Source organism: Sylvia atricapilla, chromosome 17 (genome assembly GCF_009819655.1).
Source record: "Sylvia atricapilla isolate bSylAtr1 chromosome 17, bSylAtr1.pri, whole genome shotgun sequence".
Lineage (NCBI taxonomy): Eukaryota > Metazoa > Chordata > Aves > Passeriformes > Sylviidae > Sylvia > Sylvia atricapilla.
Genome location: NC_089156.1, coordinates 1,147,840 through 1,174,236, shown reverse-complemented (window position 1 = coordinate 1,174,236; position 26,397 = coordinate 1,147,840). Strand labels below are relative to the sequence as shown.

The 26,397-nt window shown below is 53.1% G+C and overlaps 1 protein-coding gene across 1 annotated transcript in view; it reads left to right on the top strand.

Moving 5' to 3' along the window:
* The window catches only part of OSBP2 (oxysterol binding protein 2), a 95,430-nt gene that overhangs the window by 13,528 nt on the left and 55,505 nt on the right, over positions 1–26,397 (top strand). The window contains 1 exon segment of the mRNA XM_066331118.1: positions 13,595–13,803. Within this exon segment, the coding sequence (XP_066187215.1) occupies positions 13,595–13,803 (209 nt within the window).

Sequence of the window (26,397 nt, the reverse complement as noted above, 5' to 3'; positions counted from 1 at the left end):
GTGGTGCTTTTGTGGATGTGAACCTTTCCTGCGTGGAGCAGAGGGGTGGGATGGCAGCTGGTGTTCTGGGAGGTTTGAAGGTGTCCTGTGCAGGGAGATGATGGCCAGGCTTGGCTGCAGCCGGGGAGCACCAAGGGCTGAGAGTGAAGGGCAGGACTTGGATTGTGCTGAAACAACTGAAATGTTTCTGCATTAAAACCACTGAGTGTTTATTGCACCACACAAGTTGTCTTGCAACACAGTGCACTGAAATAACACAGAGAGTCTGGTCTGAGCAGTTGGGAAATTGGCTGAAAGCTGCAATTCATCCTTGTCTATGTGTGAGAGCTGTTCCTTTTGGAGGTCAATGACTTTGCCTTCCCTCTTGGCTGTTCCTGGTAACCCACAGTCAATATCTGTAGGGGTTTTGCAGAAAATTTGCAGTCCTGAACACTGATCCCAGAACGTGTCTTGGATTACAGGTTTATGGAGTGGTTTAGACAGGAAGGGAATCGGAATAACATCTTGTCCACTCCTGCCATGGGCAGGGACACCTCCCACTGTCCCAGGCTGCTCCAAGCCCCAGTGTCCAGCCTGGCCTTGGGCACTGCCAGGGATCCAGGGGCAGCCACAGCTGCTCTGGGCACCCTGTGCCAGGGCCTGCCCACCCTGCCAGGGAACAATTCCTGCCCAATCTCCCATCCAGCCCTGCCCTCTGGCACTGGGAAGCCATTCCCTCTGGTGCTGGCACTGAGACTTAATGCAGAAGGATGATGTGTCTCACAGTGAAGCAGCTGGGATGTGCCAGGCCTGTCCCCAAGTTGTTGGCCAAGGTCACTTGGGCACCTCCAAGGTTTGATCCAAAAGCACCCTTAGTCCCAACCATGGTCCAGTAAGTGGTTAACTCGATTTCGGTTTTAAATAAAACTCTTGGCATCTCCAGCATCTGGAATGCCAGCTGCCAACATTGTTTTTATTTTATGGGTGGTGTTGTAAGGGATGGGAAAGGTCTTGCACTGTGCCACACTGCCCCTTGCACTCACACTGCTGCCAGGGTTTGCTGCTCTGCTTGCATTTCCCTCAGTTGTTAGAGGAAACCTGCTCGTCCCAGGATTGCTGACCTCTACACGCCACAGGAGTGTGTCCTGCAAGGATCAGCTGATCGTTTCCTGGGTAGTGGAGGTCATGGAAGTGCTTTGTATGCAATGCTCAAGGTCGTGCTCTCTCCTTCTGCTCTCAAGTACGGATTTCCTGCTCACTGGAATCTGTTCTGGAAGCAGGCAGCTGCCACCACTGCCCCAGGGGTGACTGCTCCCAGAAGTAGGATATGCTGATTGTAGAGCTGAGCATGCATTTGTCACAGGATAAAGTTCTGGGTGGTCACAGGAGGCTGCAGAAGTTTCTGCTGTTGGCTGACATTGGGTGTTTGCCTTGAGGAGAGGCAGCTGTGTGTCCTGGTCAGGGAGAAGATGGAACTGAAGGAACCTGTCCCCATGGCTGCACAGGACACACACCTGATACCTGTCTCCACAGAAACGTGTAGGAAAGTGGTTGTTGAACTGAGGATTTCATAGTCAAGGGCTGAGAAGCAACAGTTCAGCTTTAAAATACGAAGTTTTATCGTTCTTCTCATGCCTTAAAATAGAGGAAAAAATATATTTATGCAACCGTGTGGGCTTTGCATCCTGATATCTGTCCTTAAGGAATATTTCATCCAGAGTCTAGATATCTATCCCTAAGAAATATCCACACGGAGATCCTGGGCTATAATTGAGCCTGGTTTGAAAGCTGGCAAGAAGTCAGGAGTGTGATGATTTTAGAGTGGTGTTTGAGGTCACAGACTGTAATTCGTGTGCTGTCTCTGAGGGAAATTTATTGGGTACTGAAAACGTTAACATTGATGGTAACTTGCAGAAAGGAGAGATGCTTGCAGTGTTGTAGGCGAGTCCGCGGCTGGGACAAGGAATTCTGCTGACCTGTATATTCTAGAACATGTGGGTTTATTGCAAGTATTGTGGGTAAAAGGGCCTTGCCTTCAGCCACCAGCCTGGGCTGAAGGGAAGTCCTAAAGAGAGAGGGAAAAAGAACAGGAGGATGTGGGCTAAGTGAGCAGGGAGCGAGAGAGCAAAGTGGCAGGGGGGGAGACAGCAGGAGAGAGCGAGAGTAGGGGGAAGAGGAAGGGTAAGAGCGAGCAAAGAGCAGCGGGAAGGAGAGGAGGAAGAGGTAAGAAGTAAGAGGTAAGATGTAAGAGAGCGAGGTCCTTGTTACAATCCATTATATCTCCTTTTGTGATGAATATTCTAATTTTCAGTGACCAACCAACACAAGACACAAAATCCTATAGAATCTACATACAGCCTATAAGAACTACTATATCACCATACTGTGTTATATTTTAAACTCTAAAAACTACTTTTTAAACTTCTGTTTTGCTACATTGACCTTTGGATCCCTTAGCCAGCAGAAAGGGTTCTGCTGAATCAGAAGGGATTCTCCTTCAGCTAGCTAGACCATTGTTTTCAGGTTATATAGTAACTAAAACTTAGTATCCTACAGCTCAAAGTAAGCTTTCATTTCTATCCCAATTATAGGTTTCATATTTTCAAAATCTTTTGCTAAGCAATCATATTTATAAGGTTTCCCTGATTCATCCTCCCCAACACAGTGTGGAAAAAATCTTGGAGCTCTTCTACCCATGGTCAGTCTCGGAAAGATGGGATAAGTCTTGAAGCAAACACATCTCTAAAGTCTGTAGTGTGGAAAACCAGGATTTTTTTAAACAGGCTGAATATTGTAGATGAGAGAGAAATTGATGGGATAGGAATAAAAATTGCATTTTAATGTTGACTGTGTGTGCCCTATGTGCTATTACGTCCTTGGCTGTGGTGGTGAGAAAAGATAAACACAAGTTGACTGTGGCTGATCTTTATGCTGATCATTTAACACAATTTGCAAGAGCTGAAGCACCAGCTGAAACTTGAAAGCAGAAGCTATAATGAGAAAAATGACTGCTTGAGGCTCTCATCTGCTGCACTGCATTTATTTCTTGTGTAGTAAAGAGCATTTGTCAAAGGAAGCTTGTATGTGGTCACTACTTGTTCATTCTTGCTTGGAAATGAGCCACCAAGCTCATGAGTCAGGCCTGGCCCAGGACTTGGATTATCCTGCTAGCTGTGCAGGTGATGGGGTCTGGACCAGACCTTCCAGGACTGATGAGAGATCCCAGATGTGATAAAATCAGCAGCAGCTCAAAGTCTTTGGTAGGCTTTTGTGCTCAGGTCTTGGTGGGATTTTCCATCTCTGGATCTTTGGCATTTTAGCTTGGAAACTAAAGAAAACGGCTAACTGGAGTGTCTACTGGAGGGCTTCCTCTGGCATTTTTGGAAGCTCCCTGCCCAGAGCCTGGCTCCCCATGGCCATTCCCAGCTCCATACCCAGAGCCTGGCTCCCCATGGCCATTCCCAGCTCCATACCCAGAGCCTGGCTCCCCATGGCCATTCCCAGCTCCATACCCAGAGCCTGACTCCCACAGCCATTCCCAGCTCCATACCCAGAGCCTGGCTCCCCATGGCCATTCCCAGCTCCCTGCCCAGAGCCTGGCTCCCCATGGCCATTCCCAGCTCCATACCCAGAGCCTGGCTCCCCATGGCCATTCCCAGCTCCATACCCAGAGCCTGGCTCCCCATGGCCATTCCCAGCTCCATACCCAGAGCCTGGCTCCCCATGGCCATTCCCAGCTCCATACCCAGAGCCTGGCTCCCCATGGCCATTCCCAGCTCCGTGCCCAGAGCCTGGCTCCCCATGGCCATTCCCAGCTCCATACCCAGAGCCTGGCTCCCCATGGCCATTCCCAGCTCCCTGCCCAGAGCCTGGCTCCCCATGGCCATTCCCAGCTCCCTGCCCAGACCCTGGCTCCCCACGGCCATTCCCAGCTCTGAGAGCAGAGCCTGGCTCCCCATGGCCATTCCCAGCTCTGAGAGCAGAGCCTGGCTCCCCATGGCCATTCCCAGCTCCATACCCAGAGCCTGGCTCCCCATGGCCATTCCCAGCTCCATACCCAGAGCCTGGCTCCCCATGGCCATTCCCAGCTCCCTGCCCAGAGCCTGGCTCCCCATGGCCATTCCCAGCTCCATACCCAGAGCCTGGCTCCCCATGGCCATTCCCAGCTCTGAGTGCAGTGCCTGGCTCCCCATGGCCATTCCCAGCTCCATACCCAGAGCCTGGCTCCCCATGGCCATTCCCAGCTCCGTGCCCAGAGCCTGGCTCCCCATGGCCATTCCCAGCTCTGAGAGCAGAGCCTGGCTCCCCGTGGCCATTCCCAGCTCTGAGAGCAGAGCCTGGCTCCCCATGGCCATTCCCAGCTCTGAGAGCAGAGCCTGGCTCCCCATGGCCATTCCCAGCTCCATACCCAGAGCCTGGCTCCCCATGGCCATTCCCAGCTCCGTGCCCAGAGCCTGGCTCCCCATGGCCATTCCCAGCTCTGAGAGCAGAGCCTGGCTCCCCATGGCCATTCCCAGCTCCGTGCCCAGAGCCTGGCTCCCCATGGCCATTCCCAGCTCCATACCCAGAGCCTGGCTCCCCATGGCCATTCCCAGCTCTGAGAGCAGAGCCTGGCTCCCCATGGCCATTCCCAGCTCCATACCCAGAGCCTGGCTCCCCATGGCCATTCCCAGCTCCATACCCAGAGCCTGGCTCCCCATGGCCATTCCCAGCTCCATGCCCAGAGCCTGGCTCCCCGTGGCCATTCCCAGCTCCCTGCCCAGAGCCTGGCTCCCCATGGCCATTCCCAGCTCCATACCCAGAGCCTGGCTCCCCATGGCCATTCCCAGCTCTGAGAGCAGAGCCTGGCTCCCCATGGTCATTCCCACAAGCTTTGCTGGATCTCCTGAGCTGGTGGTTTGGTTTCTGGGCTGTGAGGGACGCCAGTGTCCCTGTGCTGGGTCATCTGCAGGCCAGCTGCCACCAGGGACACGCTCTTAGAGTGTTTCCTTCTGGTCACATATGAGATACTTTCCTCATACTGAGTTCCTTTAATTCTGCTCTTGGAGGAAGGGAAGGAGTGAAAGCCATTTTTGAGGAGCTGCAGTGATGTTGGGTGGGAGTGACGCTGGGGTTGTTCTGTTTCACACCAGCTCAGGGAGCTGCCCCTGCCCTGCAGAGCTGGGGGATGGTGGAGCAGGTGAAGCCCCAAACCAGTGCCTCCAGCAGCTTCTTGGGTGCCCGTGTTTGCAGGGCTGATATCCTTATCAGGCAGGGCCACACCGGCCTCTCCAGAGGTGCACAGGAGATAGCATGACTTGCTCGGAGGTGTGGAAGTGCTTGCTAGTAATTTTTTTAACATTGGGTTGTTTTTGTTTTGGTTTGGTTTGGTTTTTTTTTCCATAAAAACTTCAACACAAAGTCTCTTTGCCAACCATATCAGCTGATATCTGCACTATGGCTTAGATCATCTCCTGGCCACTGCTGAGGTGTCCTGGCAGAAAACCTGCACCATGCACACGAGGGAGGAAGGCAATCCCAGAGGTGTGCAGCAGGATGGGCTGACTTCAGAGTATCTAATATTTGGGGTGGGAGTCTTGTCAGTGGGAGCACTGCAGAAACAACATTGAAGAATGAGGGGAAGGGAACTGTGCCTTTTGCTGTGATTCTGATTTTGGCAGGGAAGGCATTTTGAGGTCTGAGTGCATTTTTGCAGGTTGTACACAGTTTTTCAGGGAACGAGCCCCTGTCCTTGGCACCCACCTCAGCTGTGTTGTGTACTGGGAGGAGCTTGCACTGTGCTCCTCAGCCACCCAGCAGCCCAACCTCGATTTTATTTAGGAAAAGAGGTGAGGGGTAGCCTGGGTGTTGTTTTCAGAGTCCTTTCATCTTGGCAGTGTTGGTTTTCCTGTCCTGAGCATGTCTAACACCCGTATACTTCCCCAGCAAGGAGTGTTCTGATGGAACTCTCTCACTTTGGGGATGCTTCCAAGCAGAAAGTGCTGGCATTGGCAAAATGTCCCATCTTCCTGGGATGTTGTGTGGAACCTTCCTGGCAGGCAGTGTCAGGTCCTGCACTGTGACTCTGAGGGAATTTGTGTGACAAATTGCCTGTCCTGAGATCCTCTGGAGGTTTTTTCCCCTCTCTGAAGCACAGAGAGTCAAGGGCTGTTTCTGAATGATCTGGAGGAAGAAGACATCTTCCAGGTTTTTCCTTGTCTCTTGGCTGGGATGGGTATTGCAGCCAAATTCAAGTGGAAAAGCACTAGAGAAAGGAGTGTGAATTCCAGATTGCTGTGCTTATTGTTTGCTTACAGAAGAGCTGTACAGCCGAATCTTCCTTAAATCCATGCTTTGGTGGTGTTGCTGAGGCTCTTTGGTGTTCAGTCCCAGTGTGGGTGGGGGTTTGTCTCAGAAAATGGCTTGGGGGGCTGCTGGAGAGGTTGTGAGGGAATATTCCCATGGTCTGTGGAGGTGGTGAGTCCCCGAGCTGCAGACATCCCTCTGGCTGACAGGGATTGCAGCCAGGATTGCATCCCTCTGGCTGACAGGGATTGCAGCCAGGATTGCATCCCTCAGGCTGGGGAGGATTGCAGCCAGGATTGCAGGCTTTCCCTTAACCCTGATCATTCCCAATCCATGTCTATCCTGACTGCAGCCAGTTGCAGATTAGTTGGCCTTTAAATAGATCGAAATTGTGTGTTTTTGCAGCCCAACACTTGGCATGTGCGTGTTTGGGGTTGGTTTGTGCTTCCTTGGTTTTGAAGAAGGCAAAAGAGGAAGCAGAGGGAGAATCTGAGCTGTTTGTCACATGGAGTTTGTGGTTTGTGAGAGCCCTGCTGGCCCAGCTGTGGTGTGCTGAACTCACTGGGAAAAGACCTCTGGAGCCACGCTTCTGCATTCCCTTGGGTATTTGAGTTCTGGGATTGAGTTGTCATGAATTCCCTTGTTCCTTGAACCCAGGGAGAGTAATAACCCCAAGAGGGTTGGTTTCAATGCTCAATGCCCTGACTTCAGGCATGAGAGCTCAAATTCAAGTGCTTTTTGGCATTTCTCATGCCTAAAAGCGAAGCAGAGATTTCACTGCCTTTATACCCCCCAAAACTGAACGCAGGACATGGGAAATCTCATTTTATTGCGAAATGTGCCTTGGAGCACTTGTGCAGGTGAGCTTCTAGTGTCTAACATTTCAGGTGTGGGGTGGGGGTGACAGGGAATTCAAACAGCAGATCTGGGCACAGATGCTCTGGAAGTGGGAGCTGAGCCACGAGGGAGCTGCTGTCTGGCACGGGTGACACCGGGAGGGGGTGGTGGCACAACAGCCTTTTGTTGGCAGTGAGCAATGGGGAGTGCAGCTCCTCTCCCTGCACCCTTTGGGAATGCTGTGAGGAATGGGAGAGCTCGGCCTAAGCCAGGCAGCTGTGGTGGACTCTGGGTTCTGCGTGGAAATCCTTGTGCTGCATCCTGTGGGAAGAGCGAGCTGTGCTGCTCAGGCACAGCAGGGATCAGGGCTGTGGCATCTCTTGTGCTGCCTCTCACTCTTGGGAAGAAAATAAAACACTGTCCCCAGCTATTGAATTGTCCAATTCTGCCGTGTTTGTTCCCTGTCCTTGATTTCTCCCCTTCCCTCTGCCTGCAGCAGTCCTTGCACCTGACTCCAAAGGGCATTTCCCAGTTGGCCACAGGTATAAATATTCCTCTGTGGTTGCAGAGCCCTTAATGTTACAATATTTTCCAGTATTATGAAGAAATGAATTGTGTAAGCTGGTTTCTACTTAATCCATATAAAAACCAGTAGAAAAACCAGGTCTTAATCTCTGAGTCTGGAGAGATCAGTGGTGTAAGAAGCAGCGAGGGTGTCACAGAATCATGGAATAGATTGGGGTGGATGGGACTTTAAATATAATCTTGTTCCAAGCCCACGCTGCTCCAAGCCCCTCCAGCCTGGCCTTGGACACTTCCAGGGATCCAGGGACAGCCACAGCTGCTCTGGGCACCCTGTGCCAGGGCCTCCCCAGCCTCACAGGAGAGAATTTCTTTCCAAAATCCCATCTAATCCTGTCCATGGGAAGCCATTCCCCTTTGTCCCTCTGGGCCCTTGTCCAAAGCCACTCTCTGTCTGTTTTTTGAAGCTGTTTGGTTTGTGCTGTGGGGGAGTGTGTTTGCTCCTGGCTGTGTTAGATTTGGTTTTGGGTGTGATCTGCAGCAGCTCAGGAGCCTGGATTTGTAATTCTGTTGAGATCTGACAGGCAAAAAGTGTTTTTGAGCTCCAAATACAGTGTGGTGGTGGAGCTGACTGGGAAAGTCCTCAATGTGTCCCATCTGCCAGCCCCAGGGATGAACCTGGGATTGGTGTCCATCTCTGTTCCACATGTGTAGTGAGAAATGATGCTGTGAGGTCTCTGTACCTCACAACCAGAGACTCAAAACCCATTCCCACCACAAACAGTTTCACTCTCTTCCTGACAGTTTGTGCCTTTTCCTTTTCAAACTCTTCAGATGTTTCTTATTTTCTCCTTGAATCCTGCCTGAGGGAAGAGGAGCTGGGAGCATCCCTGCTGGCCCCTGTGCTGTGTTGCCCACCCAGCTGAAGTGTGGCACCTGCAGGAACCTGTCTGGTCGTGCAAGGGAGGCTGTTGCTGGATCTACACACACCCCCCAAACCTGGACAGCAAAACTTCCTTGGGAAACAACTTGAATAGTAATGTAAGGCAAGGAAAAACCCCCAAGACTGTGCAGCAACAGCAGGTTTTTCTGTAAATGCTGCTTAAACTAGGAAATACTTGCTGGGTAAGCAGCGTCCAGGGAGCTGAGTGGTGCCCTGCAAATGGTCTGGTGTGGCTGCTGGTGCCTCCTGCTTGTTCCAGAGCTCCCAGCAGGTCCCTGTTGGAGCACTTGGTGCTGTTTTTCCAAGAGAAGACTGAGCCAGAGGCTGCTCATGAGCTGTTCTGGCTCTTCCTGAGCTGTGCTGGCTCCTGGATATTGCTGGGGTGAAGTCCCTGGAGTGTGTGATCTGAGGCTGGGGGTTCAGATGCCTCCTCTGAACCCCTCAGTGCCCAGATTTCACTGGTTGTGATGTAACAGCAGGGAGTGAAAGCCCGGGGTGAAGGAGACATTGGGATAAGGAAGACAAAACCTCCTGAGTCTTTAGGAGTCTCTCCTGCCCATCTTGTGCTTCTCTGAACCTGTCCTGGGGAGGTGACTGAGTGTGAACCCTGCAGTGACCTACACTGACACCAGGAAACAGTGATAAGATGGGAATTCAGTGTTTGAGATGCTGTGGACAGGCTGGGAGAGCTGGAGGTGTTGGAAAAGAGAAGGCTCCAGGGAGAGCTCAGAGCCCCTTCCAGGGCCTAAAGGGGCTCCAGGAGAGCTGGAGAGGGACTGGGGACAAGGGCTGGAGGGACAGGACACAGGGAATGGCTTCCCAGTGCCAGAGGGCAGGGCTGGATGGGATATTGGGCAGGAATTGTTCCCTGGCAGGGTGGGCAGGCCCTGGCACAGGGTGCCCAGAGCAGCTGTGGCTGCCCCTGGATCCCTGGCAGTGCCCAAGGCCAGGCTGGACATTGGGGCTTGGAGCAGCCTGGGACAGTGGGAGGTGTCCCTGCCCATGGCAAGGGGTGGAACTGGATGAGGTTCCTTCCAAACCAAACCATTCCATGATGTAAAATCAGGTGTGCTGATTTCTGAGGCTGACAGCAAAGCAGTGGTTTTGAGATAATCAGGGAAATCTGTAGGATGAGAGTGTGAATGTATTTCAGGATATAACTTGGATAACTATATTTGGATTTCCCTGTGGAGGTGTCTCAGAACATGGGTGATACTGGAGACTGGCCTTACCAGCTTTGAAGGGGACCCTCAGCTCAGTGTTTGCGTGGCTTCTTGCTGGGTTTCAGGTGGATAATCCAGTTTGAAGACCTGTCACTCACTGTCCCTGAGTGTTTCTGGCCCCCTCATGATGCCAGATGCTCCCAGCCAGGACAGAATGTCACAAGGTCCCTCCAGGTGTCACTCCTGCCCTGCTTGGCTGAACTGGGGCAGCTGTTGCGCTGCCAGGATTGCAGGAATGCTCTGGTCCCAGGTTTGGGCTGTTGGGAGCTCCCAGACCTCCTGTGGATTCTCAGGCTGGAATTCTGCTGTGCCTGGGACATGGGGACAGTCTCGGTTCCCTGCTGGGTTCCTCTGCCTCATGCTGTCAGAGCTGTCAGACAAGGAGTTGAGTTTTGGGAGGGACAGGGGTACCCAGAATGGTGCAGAGCCTTGCTGGTGGAAAGAAAATTCTAAGAGAAATTCCATGGGCATCCCTTGTGCTTGTTAAGTGTTGGGAGCAGAGTGTGAGCTGGGCTTGTTCATTCCTTGCTGTGTCCTGTTAACTTCCAGCAGAGCCACACAGTCATAATTACAGATTCTGTGTAAGCAGCATCTATCCAGCATCCAGAGCTTAATCTTTGGCTGTTGGGATATCACCAAAACCACAGCTGTGGAGCTGGCAGGCAAAAACCATTTTATTATCTCATTTTTCTCTTCTTCTTTTTGCTCTGTAGATAAACCTGTCCTGTGAGCCCTAACAGGGAGATTTGTTGTTTATATCCAGGGAGATTTGGTACAGTCGTTAAAAATTGGGAGCATCTTTCTCTTGCACAGCAGTGGCATGCTGAGCAGTCTCCTGCAGCTCAAATGTCCCTTCAGAAGTAGGAAGCAGGTCTTTAAATTATAATTTGCTGCTCTTTTATGGCACTGCAGTGTGTAGCTGCTCTGTCAGGCTGTAGAATCCGAGTCACTGAAAATCAGACTCCAGGAGTTTTAGTCTGAAGCCCTTTTAAGGAACTGATGCTGGAAATTGTCTTGTCAAGCTCTCTGTGTTTAGATTTGTGGTGGTAAGGAGCTGTAGCAGCTTTTTCAGTCAAAAAAAAGGGAAAATGCTATAAATGATATTTTAAAAAGAAAAGCTTTCAAGATTTTTTACAAAACCTGTCATTGTGAGTGGCTGGGATACAAGAGCTGTGCTGGGCTGGTGGGTAGGGGTGGGTGATGGAGATGCCAGAATTTTCACGAGTCTGAAATTTCTATGGTTCTGTTGAAATAAAAAAGGAAAGTATATATTCAGAGCAGCAACATCTGCTGGCTTGGAAAAATCCATGTGGGAACTGCGACCTGTGCATCCAGAGGAGGTTGGACAGCTGAAATTGGGTCTTGGCGGCATCATGGTAAAAGATATCAATGGTTTTAGAGTAAGGAATCTCCTCTCTGATGATCTTAGCACAGCCATAACAGAACTGGTCTTGCCACAAGCCTGATTTTGGGGATAAGCCACGGCATCTGTCTGTGGTTCCTGCCCTTGTGTCTGGAGCTGTGTGCCTGGGCTGGGCAGTGTTGCCTTGGGCTCATCACTCAGGGTTTCCATGGAGCCTGTCCTGGTGCTTTGGGATCTTGCTGCTGGGAAAAGGGACATATTGATGTTGATATGATGATGTTTGCTGTCCCCTGGCTGGGTGGGTGGGTGCTTTAGTCCTCCTTGTGGTATTTTGGGGTATTTTTTCTCTCTGCTGTGTCCTGGCCAAGACTCTCTCCAAGGCTGTCATTCCCTCCCAGCCTCCCATGCACAGCTCTAATTCTGGCTCTCCGAGGGCGAATCCTGGCGGTTTTTGCTCCTTTGCAGAGCTAAAAAATCCCAGAGGCTCAGCTGCCTCCACCTCTGTGTGCTCCATGTCCACATTTAACCTCCCTCAGCCAGGTGCTGTCCAGCTGCAGCGCTCCGGTTGCCGCGGGAAGGGAGCCCCGGGAAATGTGCCGGGGTCGCGTTATGCAAGAGCCGAGGGCGAGCCGTGAATAAGCACATCCAGCTGACCGTGAGGGCTCTGAAGGGCACCTCTGCTTCTTTCCCCGTGTGTGGACACTGGAGATTGCTGTTGGCTCCAGGCTGGGTCAGGTGCCTGCCTCGTGTGTGGGTGCTGATTGATAGGAATTGATTTCCCATGCAGATTGGCGCGGGGAGAGAGCTAGGAGAGCGACATCTCGGTTTCCTTGGGTGGGAGAGCGAGGCTCTTTGAATGTCTGCATTTGATTTAGTGCAGTCACCTTGGAGACCTTTGCTTTGTGGAGAAGAGAAAATGATTTTAGCAGCTCTTTGAAGGTGGGAAGGGATCCCTCCTGGGAACACAGTATGTGCTGTAGTTTGAAGGGATGACTTGGGAATGAAAATTGGTGCTTGATTCCTTAGGGGCCAGTTCACCCCCACAAAAAGTGTAACCCCACTGTGCACTGGGTCTGAACTTACCCTGTGGTGCTGAGAGACATGAACTGTAAGTCTGTAGGAGGCACCAGGAGGATTTAATGTCCTCATGTCAAGCTTGGATATGGCTCTGGGATAAAAGCAGTGTTGGGGCTGAGCAGGTGAGAGATGTCCTTGAGATGTTTGGGGGGTTTGGGGATTCGAGTTCCTGGTAAGGAAGAGTGGCTTCCTTCTGTGTAACAAGCAACCTCGGGAATGAGGCTGGCAGTGGGTATCCCTGGATTGCTGCCCGTATTTCCCTGGGAGGGACTGGATCTCCATCCCATAGTGAACTTCGTCACCAGCACTTTCTGAGAGCAGCTCTAGGCTGTGCTGTAAAACCTCCCTCCTCTGATGTTCTTGTGGAATCACAGAGTCATTGAGGTTGGAAAAACCCTCTGAGATCGTTGAGGTCAACTGTTAATTGCCACTGGCAAGGCCACCATTAATCCATGTCCCCAAGTGCCACATCCACATGGCTGTTAAATCCCTCCAGGGATGGGAACTCCAGCCCTGCCCTGGGCAGCTGTGCCAGGGCCTCACCTACCTTTCCATGAAGGATTATTCCCCAAATTCCACCCTGAGCCTCCCCTGGCCCAGCCTGAGGCCGTTCCCTCTCCTCCTGTCCCTGTTCCCTGGGAGCAGAGCCCGACCCCCCCGGCTGTCCCCTCCTGGCAGGGAGTTGTGCAGAGCCACAAGGGCCCCCTGAGGCTCCTTTTCTCCAGGCTCAGCCCCTTTCCCAGCTCCCTCAGCCTCTCCTGGGGCTCCAGTCCCTTCCCCAGCTCCGTTCCCTGCCCTGGACACGCTCCAGCCCCTCCAGGTCTCTCTGGCCAGGAGGGTCCCAGAGCTGCCCCAGCACTGGAGGTGGCCCAGCAGTGCCAGCCCAGGGGACAGGCACTGCCCTGCTCCTGCTGCCACCCCAGGGCTGGGACATACGAGGTCTAAGTACACTCGGACAAAAACAGTGATGGAAGGGAGAGGGTATAAAGAGCCACAAAATGCTGGATTCTGGAGGTAGGGCCACTGGGAGAAGGGAGAAAAGCAGCAGTGGAAGTGAGATGAGAAAGCCAGTGTTGTGTAGTTGGTAACTTTGCAGCCAGAAGCAGCGGACACAATGGACACAGTGGGATGTGCATGTGTAAGGAATGATGTGGTGCTGCTCCTCCAAGGGAACAAGCTCCATCTAAACACCTCAGCCCGTCCTTGTTTCTCTGCGGACCTTTCCCAGCTTTAGTGGATTGGGTGCGAATGCTGCGAGCTCAGGATGTCTCCACAGGTCTGTGCTGTGCAGGAGAGTGCCTTGGAGGTGTTGTGGGGTCAGGTGGAGGGGCACTGACACCTCCTTGTCCCTCTGTTCCCGTACAGGACACAGGCAGAGATGGCCCACACGTGCCGGGGCACCATCAACCTGTCCACGGCCCACATCGACACGGAGGACTCGTGCAACATCGTGCTGTCCAACGGGGGCAGGACCTACCACCTGAAGGCCAACTCGGAGGTGGAGAGGCAGCGCTGGGTCACGGCCCTGGAGCTGGCCAAGGCCAAGGCCATCCGCATGCGGAACAACCAGTCAGGTATGGGGCATCCCGTGGGGCCAGAGCCTTCCAGCTCCTGCTCCCCCAGCTCTCTGCGCTCGGCTCATGGTGCACAACACACCCACACACGGTGTCATTTCTCATGGTCTCCCAGGGACACAAAGGGTTGGACACAGCCGTGCTGCACCCCTTGTCTCAGGTGCCTGGGCAGCTCTGAGCAGGTCATTAAAGCCGTGGGAATGGCTGTAAATTGTGGAGAGGCAGTAACAATGAGCTAATGATGCTGCTTCTGGAAGGCAGAATGAGGTGTCTTTCTCCTGGAGACTTTGTGCTGGGAATGCTGTAAATGCCGTGGTCAGAGGCCTGGGCACCACATGGGTGGTGTTCCATGGCATGGGGAGGTTTGGGGCATGAATGAAACAGATATTTAATTGAGCTGTTTCTGTGTGCATCTCCCCTTTTGCCCCTTTGTTGTGGTGTTTATTGAAGTAGGTTTGGGACAGCTACACTTTGTAAAGCTGTCAGAGCCCCGGTCCCCAGCTCCTCCCCAGGGTGACATTGTTCTGCTCTGTAATGGGTCAGTCAGACTTGACAAACAGAATGTTTCAAAAATATTTCAATGATTCTGTGAGTTGGTATTTCAATGTTTATAAATCTTCTGGGGTTAACACTGGATTTTCTTCTACAAGCAAGCACTGCTTCAAGCTGCAGTAAACAAACTTCAGAAATGGAAAAGAGAAGGCTCCGGGGAGACCTTAGAGCACCTTCCAGGGCCTAAAGGAGCTCCAAGAGAGATGGAGAGAGACTTGGGACAGAAGTGCCAGGACAGGGAATGGCTTCCCAGTGCCAGAGGGCAGGGCTGGATGGGATATTGGGCAGGAATTGTTCCCTGGCAGGGTGGGCAGGCCCTGGCACAGGGTGCCCAGAGCAGCTGTGGCTGCCCCTGGATCCCTGGCAGTGCCCAAGGCCAGGCTGGACACTGGGGCTTGGAGCAGCCTGGGACAGTGGGAGGTGTCCCTGCCCATGGCAGGGGGTTAGACTACTTGGTATTTAAAGTCCCAACCCAAACCATTCTGTGATTTTAAGTGCTGTGAAATTTCTGTCCCTTAAAAGCTCTGGAATATGCAGGTACTGGCAGAGAGCCCAGCTGATCCAGGAGAAGGGGGAGGTTTTGGGGCATGCTTGTTTGCCGGGCAGGGTGGGATGCTGTGCTGGTCTTGGCTGCACTGAGGTGACTGTGGGGGCTGTTGAGTCCCTCAGCTGGGTGGGTGTGTGGGAAAGGATCTCCTGGACAGGAAAGGATGTCCTGGAGAAGTTGTGTGTGGCTTTACCTTCCCTTTGGGACCGTGGGACTGTGGCAGTGCTGGGTCAGGCTGGAGCAGTCACAGGGGCTGTCAGCCACGCTGCCTGCCCGAGCCAGGCACAGCTATTTTGGTTTGTGTCTGCCCATAAAAATAGCAAATGCAGACTGGCTGTGCTGAGCTGTGGCAGTGCTGAGCTCTGGCTCCAGGCTCTCTGGGCTGAGGGCAGTGCTCTGGATGTGGCTGTGCTGCCCCGTGGCTCTGCTGACTCAGCTCTGATCCAGGCCATGGAGCTGATGGGAGAGAAAATCCACACCAGATCCCTGCTTTCCCAAGCTTTCCTGGTCTGATCAGAGGGGATAAGACACTCTGTAAATGGGTGCTGAATGCTTGTGCTGTGGAGGTAGAGCTGAGCACAGCAGTGAATTGCTTTATGCCTTCATGTTCACCTGGCTGATGATTTGTCCCAATTAGAGATCTTTTAATTATAGTGAAGAGTGACTCTGTGTTTGGCTTGAATCAAAATAGAATTGCTGATGTTGTGCCCCTATGAGCAATGGGGTGGATGTTTACAAGTAAAGGGAAGAGGTTCTGGATTTGCTCTAGAAGTCTCCAGTCCTTCTGATTTGCTCATGTGCAGAATTGTCTCAGTTGACTCCTCTTATCCTGAGGGATCCCCAAAACCTGTGTGTTCCCAAGGGCTGCTGTGCAGGGCGCAGGGGTGTACCAGTGAGTGCACAGGGTGGTGAGCAGCTGAAAGGATTTGTGTCCTCAAGGAGCATCTGTGGCACTGGGAGGCCAGAAGGTGAGGTGAGGGTGCAGAGGGGGCAGGTAAGGTGGGCAGAGGAGCAGGTTTGTGTCTGATGCTGTCTGTCCTTCCGGGAAGGGACACAAAGAGCGTTCTTGTGGCCATCTGTGCTCATGGGCACTGCCTGCTGCCCTGCCTGCTTCAGAGGCCATGGCTTCCCCACCCTGCCAGGGAACAATTCCCACCCAATATCCCATCCAGCCCTGCCCTCTGGCACTGGGAAGCCATTCCCTGTGTCCTGTCCCTCCAGCCCTTGTCCCCAGTCCCTCTGCAGCTCTCCTGGAGCCCCTTTAGGCCCTGGAAGGGGCTCTGAGCTCTCCCTGGAGCCTTCTCCTCTCCAGGTGAGCACCCCCAGCTCTCCCAGCCTGGCTCCAGAGCAGAGGGGCTCCAGCCCTGGGAGCATCTCTGTGGACTCCAGAGAGTCCTCTGGACTCTCTGCAGCAGCTCCAGATCCTTCCTGTGCTGGCCCCAGGGCTGGAGGCAGCTCTGCAGGTGGGACAGAGGGGCAGAATCTCCCCCTCCCCTGCTGCCCACACTGGGGGCTCAGCCAGGGCATGGCCAGTCCTCACCCAGCAGCACCCCAAAGTCCTTGTCCCCAGGGCTGCTGTCCAGGAATTCCTCTTGCAGTCTGTGCTCCCAGCTGGGATTGCCCTGATCTGGATGCAGGACCTGGCACTTGGATTTGTTGAGCCGTGTGAGGTTCTCCTGGGCCCTCTCCAGCTTTCCACCCCCCTGGATGTCCCCATCCTTCTGTTGTGTCGACTGCACTGCTCAGCCCTGAATCACCCACAAACCTGCTGGAGCCTGGGCTGGGATTCCATTCACTGTTTCTGCAGGAATCAGTGATCCCTCAGCGCTATCAGGGTGTTTGAGATTTGATGGGAATTTTGATAGGTAGAATGGCTGTCAAATTGCTGCTCACATCTTCACTGCTGGGTGACCATTTTGGGGTGGATGAGAAGGGTCTTTTCCCCAGGAGTTCTCCTGAATTGAACAGCTGTGGAAGTGTTTTAACTTGGCTGCTGGCTGGAGCTGTGCACCCACAAGGGGCCATTTCACAGGGCTGCTTTTCCTGCCTGTTTTTAACAGCAAAACCTGTCCCCAAAGCAAATATGGGATGGGAGACTTTGCTGTTTTGTGCATGGGGGTACTCTGGTTTCCCCTCTGCCCACTGTGGAGTCAGGAGTATTTTGTTAACGAGCTGTGACCTGGGACATTGGTTCTGGGAGATGTGAGCTGAGCTCCCTGTCCTCATCCTGCTTCCCAGGGAGAAACCTGCCCAGGGATTCCGGGGGATTAGCGGCAGAAAGTGAGAGCGGAGCTGAGCTGCTGGCTTAGCTCTCTCCTCAATTACCGCGTGTGCTTAATTCCTCTAAAACACATGTAGAGTGTGACAGGAGGACAGGGCAGTCCCACACCAAGCTCTGCTCAGCCAAACCTGGCATTCCTGTTTCTAGGTGGGATTGCAAAGTGTTGGTGAGGTTGTAGTAAACCCACTTTGTCCTCATCCAGCTCCATCACGTGCTTTTATCAGTACTGGCTGTGGCCCTGTGCTGTTACCTGGCCTGAAAACGAGTTTTCTGTATTCACCCTCTATATTTGGTGACTGTGGGGGCTGGATTTTCTTTAAACAAATACAAAAGTAGATACAGAACTATCCTTTCTTTTTAGAGCAGTATTGTGACATCCAGGAATTGTATGAGTGCTGAATATATGAGGATTGTTTTCTTGGCTCTGTAATGAGGGGGAATAGTGTGCAAGAGAAGGGTAGAAATCTGTTCTAGTATTTTAAACACTAGGAAAACTCCCCAAAATGGACTTGGGCTGCTTGGAGAGGGAGCTGGTGACTCCTTTTGGTTCTCTGCTCAGGGATCCCGGGCAGGAGAGAGGGTGAAAGCTGTTGTGATTCCGGTGCTGCCTGATCCGGAGCAGATCCCAGGCTGACAGAAAGTGATTTTGGTGTTCATGGTGCTGAAATCCAGGAGTTCACTGGACAGGTCAGTGCTGGTGTCTGTTCCAAGAGCAGCTCACGTACCAACCACTCTGAGAGGCATCTGGTTCCTTTGGCTGAGGCTGGAGTCAGTGCAGCAGAAAAACTGGGAATTGATCATCAGAGTGGAAAAGAAGGAATGCAGTTTTGCTCTGTGTGCTGCTGTGATCCCTTCCCTGGAGAAGCCCTGTCTCTCCCCACAATGACTTACAGGGTTTTCAGCAGAAGTTGAAAAGAAAACCCAAACAACCAAACAGGTACAAGATTAACCAGAGAAATAAAGTCTCCTCTGACAAAGGAAGGAGGATTATGGAGAGTAAATATTTCATCTAGGAGAAGGACAGCTGAAGAGCTGAAGGTGCTACATGGATGATGGTCAGTGGTGCAGGAAATGTGCTGGAGCCCCAGGAGAGGCTGAGGGAGCTGGGAAAGGGGCTGAGCCTGGAGAAAAGGAGCCTCAGGGGGCCCTTGTGGCTCTGCACAACTCCCTGACAGGAGGGGACAGCCGGGGGGGTCGGGCTCTGCTCCCAGGGAACAGGGACAGGAGGAGAGGGAACGGCCTCAGGCTGGGCCAGGGGAGGCTCAGGGTGGATATTAGGGAAGATTTCCTCATGGAAAGGGTTGCCCAGCCCTCACAGCTGCTCAGGGCAGTGCTGGTGTCCCCATCCCTAGAGGGATTTAACAGCCATGTGGATGTGGCACTTGGGGACACTGGTCAGTGGTGGCCTTGGTAGTGCTGAGTTAATGGTTAGACTTGATCTTAAAGATCTTTTCCAACCTCAACAATTCTGTGATTGTTTGAGTCTAGGAGAAGTTGGGGACAAGTGCTTGTAACAATAGAAAGGAGGGAATTATCAGGTCATAAATGGAGCAGGAATAATTAATATTTTATACAAGATCCAGTTCAATGGTGCCACTTGCTGCTGAGAGCCAGAAAACTCCAGGGAGACTCAGCACATTTGGGCACAATTTCATCCCTTGGGGTACAAGCTGTAACTGGCTGTGTATGGAATGTGACCTGGGGGCTCCTTGTGCAGCACAGCTCTGCCAGTGGAGGATCAGTGCCCAGAGGAACCACTGCCTGTGGCCTGTCCCAGTGTCCTGTTTCCAAAATACCAGCTGCAGTTTGCTTGCTGAGGAGGAGATGGAATTTCCTGGGCTTTTGGGCTCACCTTGTGCGACCATCCTGGGGAGGATTCACTTCGAACCCAACACCCTGTGCTGTGGGTCAGTGATCTGGGGTAATTGGGGGTTGATTACTTGGGTTACCTGGTTATTCCTCCTGCCTTAATCCATTGTTTTCTTCCTGAAAAACAGAGAGGGATTGCTTTTGGGGGCTTTCTGTGGACTGCCGGAGGCTGGGAGCTTCGAGCAGGGGGGAGGAAGAGGGTTGGTTGTGCTGGTGATGCCCTCTGCTCTGGTCCTGGAGTGAATTCCTGTTGCAGTAGAGTGGAAAGGGAAAATCCAGCTCTGGAGAGGGACACTGGAGCCATAGGGATCTCACTGCAGGGTTGGGGTGCACTTGGGTGGTTAGAAGCTAAGGAGCTGCTCAAGCCAGCAAGGAGTTCCCCTTCAGAGTCCCAGATCCAGCCTTTATGGCAGCATTAAAAATAACTATAATTAATTATTCTTCAGCTTTCCCTTTAGTCACTCCACTGATAATATCACTTTTGTTGCTGTACTGATTTTGGCTGGTTTTTGTCCTTTTTCCAAGGCAGGGGTTTGTTTGCAAAAGCCGTTTTGAGTTGGGCCTGTGACACTGCAAAGCATCTGGCCCCTTCCCTGTCCCATTCCATGAATTATCCCCTTGTTGCTCCCCCCACCCTCACAGAAGCTCCTGGCCAGGTGGCCTTGGCTTGTGGCTCTGCTGGGGTTGTGGCAGGACAGGACAATCCCTGTCATTGTTGTCCCAGTCGTCTCTGGCTGTAACAGTTCAGCTATTCCCGGCTCTTTTGACAACAGCTTTCCCTTTTCCCCTCCTCCCTGTGAGTTTCCCCATCACTGTGAGCTGTTTTCCCTGTGCTGGAGGGCTCGTGCCTGGAGGCACTGGCTGCCAGTGCTGTCACCTTGCTGTTCTAGTTGTCTTTTTATCCTTGGAGTCTTGATTTTCTCAGGATAGCCAGTTGTTGTTAACTATGCCAGGAGCTGCTGCCGTGGGAAATAGAATTGACAGTGCTGCTGATGGAGTTGTTTGCTTGGATTTCCCATTCCTAATGATTCCTGTCTCCTCTCAGTGCCTTCTGCTCTCACTTGTGTTCCCTCCTGCAGCTGGCAGGCTGCTCTGGCTCCCCAGTTTCCTGCTGGATTGGGGTGGATTGGTGCATCTCAGCCACCTGCAGTGAGCTGCAGCCAGCACTTCAGCTCCTCCTGCCACAGCCACAGGGATGCTGGAGGGCAGGAAAGGTTTGCAGAGGGGTCTGGAACCTGTGCCAGGGAGAGGGACTTCGGACAAAAGCCTGGAATGACAGGTTAGATGGGATACTGGGAAGGAATTGCTCCCTGTAAGTGTGCTGAGGCCTTGGCACAGGGTGCCCAGAGAAGCTGTGGCTGCCCCTGGCAGTGCCCAAGGCCAGGTTGAATGGGGCTTGGAGCAGCCTGGGACAGTGGAAGGTGTCCCTGCCAATGGCAGGGGTTGCACTGGATGGGCTTTAAGGTCCCTTGCCACCCCAAACCAGTGTAGGGTCCTCTTACCTACACAGCCTCCAACTGCTCCCTTCTCCTGGCTGCTGCCTGGTGCTGCAAACACGAGGAGGATGGGAGGAATCTTTGGATTTTTCTATTTCACAAGCCAGGAACCACTTCCCTCCCCTCCCTCCCCCGCCTTGTTATTTTTCTAATCTGTTTTTAATTCCCTTGCTGCTGTTTTGCACTCCACTTGCATGTGGGGATGGAGTAACCCCTGGACTGAGTGTCCCTCCTCGCTGTGGTGCCGCTCTTCCTGTGATTCCCAGGTAGCACACCACGTTTGCTGTGGTTGTTTTGCAGATGTAATCCGTGATAATCATTCCCAGTGAAGGAGCCCAGAAAACAGTACTTACATAACAGCATGAATTAAACATTCCAGCAGGAGCTCAGAGCAGCCAGCAGTATTTAGGCCATTCCTACTGCTCCTGCCTCATCCTCCAGAGTGAAGGAGTTGTGGCTGCTCCTCAGCACTGGATGGTGTCCATGGCCCAGGGGAAGCTGCCGCTGCCCATGGCAGGGGTTGGAATAAGATGAGCTTTAAGGTCCAAAGCTAAACTATTCCATGGTTCTATGATAGGACACAGGGAATGGCTTCCCAGTGCCAGAGGGCAGGGCTGGATGGGATATTGGGCAGGAATTGTTCCCTGGCAGGGTGGGCAGGCCCTGGCACAGGGTGCCCAGAGCAGCTGTGGCTGCCCCTGGATCCCTGGCAGTGCCCAAGGCCAGGCTGGACACTGGGGCTTGGAGCAGCCTGGGACAGTGGGAGGTGTCCCTGCCATGGCAGGGGAACTGGATGAGCTTTAAGTTCCCTTCCCACCTAAACCATTCTGGGATTCTGTGTTTCGGAAGTGGGATGGGAATTGATGTCACAGCTCCTGCTGCTCTCCTGTGCTGCTCTTACCCCTGCCCGGAGGCACAACCTCCCTGCCTCCCCTGTCCTGTGCCACTGCCCAGGGAATCCTCATGCTCCATTCTCTGGGCAGTCACCCTGTCCTTTAACCCTCTTGGCAGCTTCTTGGAATGTTTTAGGGCTCCCAAAATCCCTGAGCATGGCTGGCATTCAGCTGTGTGTGGTGAGCCAGGCCCTGTGGCAGTTGCTCCGTGGAGCTTTTTGGGCTCCGGTGTTTTCAGCATTCCAGGTGAGGCTGCAGCAATAACCCCCTGGAATAAACAGAGGAACGTGACAGAGCAGAGGAGTGGTGGGGGTGAGGCTCTGGGAAGGGCTGGTGCAGCAGGAGCACAGCAGGGGTGGGCAGGAGGCTCCGTGCCCACGCCGGAGTTTGGGAAAACACTCCTGCCAGAGGAGGGGGTGGGATGTGCAGCACGAGGATTCTGGGGGAGGTTTACATTGGAAGCTGGGGAAAATTCCTTCATGAAAAGGGTGGTCAGGCTTTGGAACAGGCTGCCCAGGTGGCGGAGTCCCCGTTCCTGGGGGATTAAACAGCCATGTGGATGTGGCACTTGGGTACGTGGGTGGCCTTGGCAGTGCTGGGGAACAGTTGGGCTCCGTGATCTCAGAGGGCTTTTCCAACCTGAGTGATTCCACGGTTCTCTGAACTCTGCTGGCACACCTGGCCCCTTCTTTCCTCACCAGGGCGACCTGGGACAGCTGTGGTGAAGGAAAAGGCCCCTTTTTGGCTGAGCTGATGCAGAAGGAGTTTGGTGCAGGAGCACTGGGAAGAGAAATCCTTCTAGGTCCTTGCTCAGTCCTGCCTGGTGCCTGTGGGAGCTGGGAGTATGGGCAAAACCCAGGGGTAAAGTATCCTGTTGTACCCATAAGGCTCAGTTCACTCCGTGGCAAGTTGGAGAGCAGATTCTTCTCCAGCAAAAGTGAGAGGGAGAGGTTTAAATTCCTATGGTGAGGATTGTGCTACTCCTGGAATTGATAAGTAGCCGGGGAAAACTGGTTATAAATTGATAAAGTGATAAATACCAGGGCAGAATGGTCTCTGCTGTGCCAGGTTTGTAGGTACCACAAATCTATTCTTATTTCCAAAAATGCTGTGGATTGTGTTACCGGTTTGTGTTTCTCCCATGCCCATCTCCTGTGTTCCTTTAAATCTGGTTTTTCCCCTCTGTTCATTATTTATGGCCCTTTCCTCCTGTGCCCTGGACAAACACTGTGAGTACGTGTCCTGAGAAAGGGGATTTCCATCATTCCGTATTTTCCAGCTGTTTATAAGTCAGTTTGCTTTCTCTCATTCTCAGCCTGTCTTTTTTTGTTGCTTCCACACATTCTCCTCCCTTTCACACATCTTTTTGACAGAACTTCCCAAGGCCACTTGGCAAAGCTGCAAAACTCAGACCAGTGACCCCTGGGCAGCTGTGCCCACATTTCACCTTAACTCAGGGCTAATTGTTTCCCTTGGGCAATTGTAAGTGGCTCTTTGTGACTTCCGGCCTTTGCAGGGTCATAGAATCATGGAATGGTTCGGGTTGAAGGGACCTTAAAGCTCATCCTGTGCCACCCCTGCCCTGGACAAGGACAGCTTTATCCCGTGGCAGAGCTTTCCCATTCCCAGTGCCCGGCTGGGGCCCAGCCAGGAGGGACCATCTGCTGAGTTCACCCCAACTCAAGTGAAAAGTTCCCAAAACGACAAACCCAGTCAATATTAGTGAGTGCAGCAGGGAAGGAACAGCAAGGATCATCTTCCCACTTCTGCACCCACGCAGGAAGGGGGATTTTTAAGATCCCAGGGAATACACAGTGCTTGCCTGGCAAGGAACCAGGAGAGACTCACCCTTGGTGACAAGGCTTTGGTGTTTGAGCATGAAAACACTTTTATATACTACAAACTTGTTATTTTTCACAGCAAGTGAAAAAAAAAGTGGTTTCCCTAAGTACCAGTGACATACCAGGTTTAGCTTGGGGAGGCTTTAAAAAAAATTTGTGCTAAAAATAATATCAAAACTTTCAAGCACTTCTAATGCTGTCTAAAATGAGAGCATGCATTGTATTTATGTGCTGGAAAACCTTATTCCCAAACTAAGATTCACAGGTTTCTGGAAAAACGACACATGAAAGGGGACTGGACACACAGATAAAGCAAAACTTTATCCACTGGGAGAAGCAAAGGATGAGAGTACCTGAAGGCAGCCTACGAGAAAAATGGACTTGGAACAAGGGCTGGAGGGACAGGACACGGGGAATGGCTTCCCAGTGCCAGAGGGCAGGGCTGGATGGGATATTGGGCAGGAATTGTTCCCTGGCAGGGTGGGCAGGCCCTGGCACAGGGTGCCCAGAGCAGCTGTGGCTGCCCCTGGATCCCTGGCAGTGCCCAAGGCCAGGCTGGACACTGGGGCTTGGAGCAGCCTGGGACAGTGGGAGGTGTCCCTGCCCATGGGCTGAACAATTCCAGCCTAGAGGGTTCCTGCTGTGGTGAGGGGCTGCAGGAAGGGGACAGAGTCCCTGCTCACCGTGGCTCTTGTGCCCTGAACTCTCAGTGCTGGGAACAGACTCTGGTTACTGATTTTTAAGGCAAATTTCACCTGTAAGTAGTTTTTAATGCCACGTTCAGCAACACAACAGGGATTTTCATACAGTTGGGAGCACCAAGGGGGAGATTCCCAGCTCAGGGAATCAGTTCAGTATCTCACTGGTATTGTCAGTCATTCAGAATTCCCACGGGATTTTTTCTTTACCTGGCACAGAAAAAGGCTGTTGAAGGTAAATCAAGCTTGAACTCTGGAAACAATAACATCCTTGCTAATTAGAAATGAGTCACTGCGTGAAAACTGATCCTTCAGTGGGTCCGAAGGCATCTCGGCAGGGTTGGGCTGGGGCAGAGGGGGAGGTGGCAGAGCTGTTGGACACACAGGAATGAAGGACTGGCAGGAAACCTTGTGGTGTTTGTGTGTAATGAAGCCCAACAGCTCCTGCTCCTGGGCACAGAAGGGAAAATGGGATTTGGATTGGTGGTGGGATACAAGAGCTCTGTGCAACCCTGGCAGGACACAGGGAGTCCCTCAGGGCTCTCCCTGCACATGAAAGAATTGGAGTTGGATGTTCATTTGTTACTCTGGTCTCAGGGAAATGCTGGGACTCACAGCTTGAGGGAAGAGCACCTGCAGAGCCATGTGTGGCTTCCACACCCATGGGATTTCTGACATCCTCTGGACAAGGTACATGGGATAGCTGAGCGTGCTGCAGTCACAGAATCACAGAATTGTTTAGGTTGGGAAAGCCCTTAAAGATCACCCAAATCCCTCCATTCCCCAGCACTGCCAAGGCCACCAGTGACCAATGTCCCCAAGTGCCACATCCACATGGCTGTTAAATCCCTCCAGGGATGGGGACTCCAGCACTGCCCTGGGCAGGACATCTCTTTCCATGAAGAATTTTTCCCAAATTCCACCCTGAGCCTCCCCTGGCCCAGCCTGAGGCCGTTCCCTCTCCTCCTGTCCCTGTTCCCTGGGAGCAGAGCCCGACCCCCCCGGCTGTCCCCTCCTGGCAGGGAGTTGTGCAGAGCCACAAGGGCCCCCTGAGGCTCCTTTTCTCCAGGCTCAGCCCCTTTCCCAGCTCCCTCAGCCTCTCCTGGGGCTCCAGTCCCTTCCCCAGCTCCGTTCCCTGCCCTGGACACGCTCCAGCCCCTGCAGGTCTCTCTGGCCAGGAGGGTCCCAGAGCTGCCCCAGCACTGGAGGTGTCCCAGCAGTGCCAGCCCAGGGGACAGGCACTGCCCTGCTCCTGCTGCCACCCCAGGGCTGGCACAGCCCAGGAGCCCTTGGCCTCTTGGCCACCTGGGCACACCTGGGCTCGTGTCCAGACACTGTCACCAGCACCCCCGGGGCTTTTCCTGCTGGGCACTCTCCAGCCGTGCTGTTTGCTCCCTGCTCCCATCGCAGGCCGTGCAGCAGGAGCAGGTTGCCCTCTCCTGGCTCGCCGCTTCCATAGATTCCTGGCTGCCCGTGGAGCTCCGTGTGCTGTGAGGTTCCCCAGCTCTGGTGTAAGCCCTGTCCCTGCCCAGAGCCCGGCCTTGGAAGTGCCAAGATTATTTGCTGCCTGTGCTTTACTTTGCAACTGGCCTTTAATGGATGTCTTGGAAAAGAGGGATGTGCCAGCCAGCCCTTGCTTGGACACTCCAGTAGGGCAGGAGAGCTGGCTGTTCCTTGGGGAAGAGCTGCTCCTCCTCTGCCAGCACTCCAGCCCCAGCCAGAGCCCTCAGGCTGCTCACAGCATGTGGGGACCCCCAAATTCCCCCTGCACAGACACTCCGGGCTGGAAGTGCCTCATCCAGCTGGGTTGTGCTGGCACCTTGTGGTGCCTGTGCTCCTGCAGCGCCTCGGCTCCTCCCAGCGCTGGAATCTGCTGCCAGCAGAGGCTCCTTTGGGGTGTTTCCCCCATCCACCTGGGAAATTGAGGATTCTTGTGGAGTTTTAGGAGTCTTTAAGCTAAAATTATCACTCGAGGGAGTGAAGATCAACTTGCAGAGGATATAATGCCACTTCTATTCTGCTCAGCTTTTTATTTTATTTGAGGAAAATCTCTCTTGTGTAATAAGCTGGACCCTCCACCATTGGCGAGGGGTGGGATGGGATTCATGGAATGCTGCTTCTGCTGGGAGGTGTGCTGGGGGTCTTGGCCCTGCTGAGCTGAGGGCCTTTGGTGCCGTGGGTGGGCTCAGCAGCCTCTCCTGCAGGAGCCCTGCCCTGGGACGAGTGTGAGCAGGGATCCTGCTCCAGCTTCCCCAGGGTGGCCCTGCTGCAGCTGGAACACAAACCCAGCGTGGAGCCACCTCTCCACGGATGGATGCAGCACCAGAGCCTGCCTTTTCCTATGGAAAATGACTTCTTGTGGTGCTCTGATGGCATCACGTTGGCAGGGATGCTGCTCCTGGAGGTGGATAACCAGG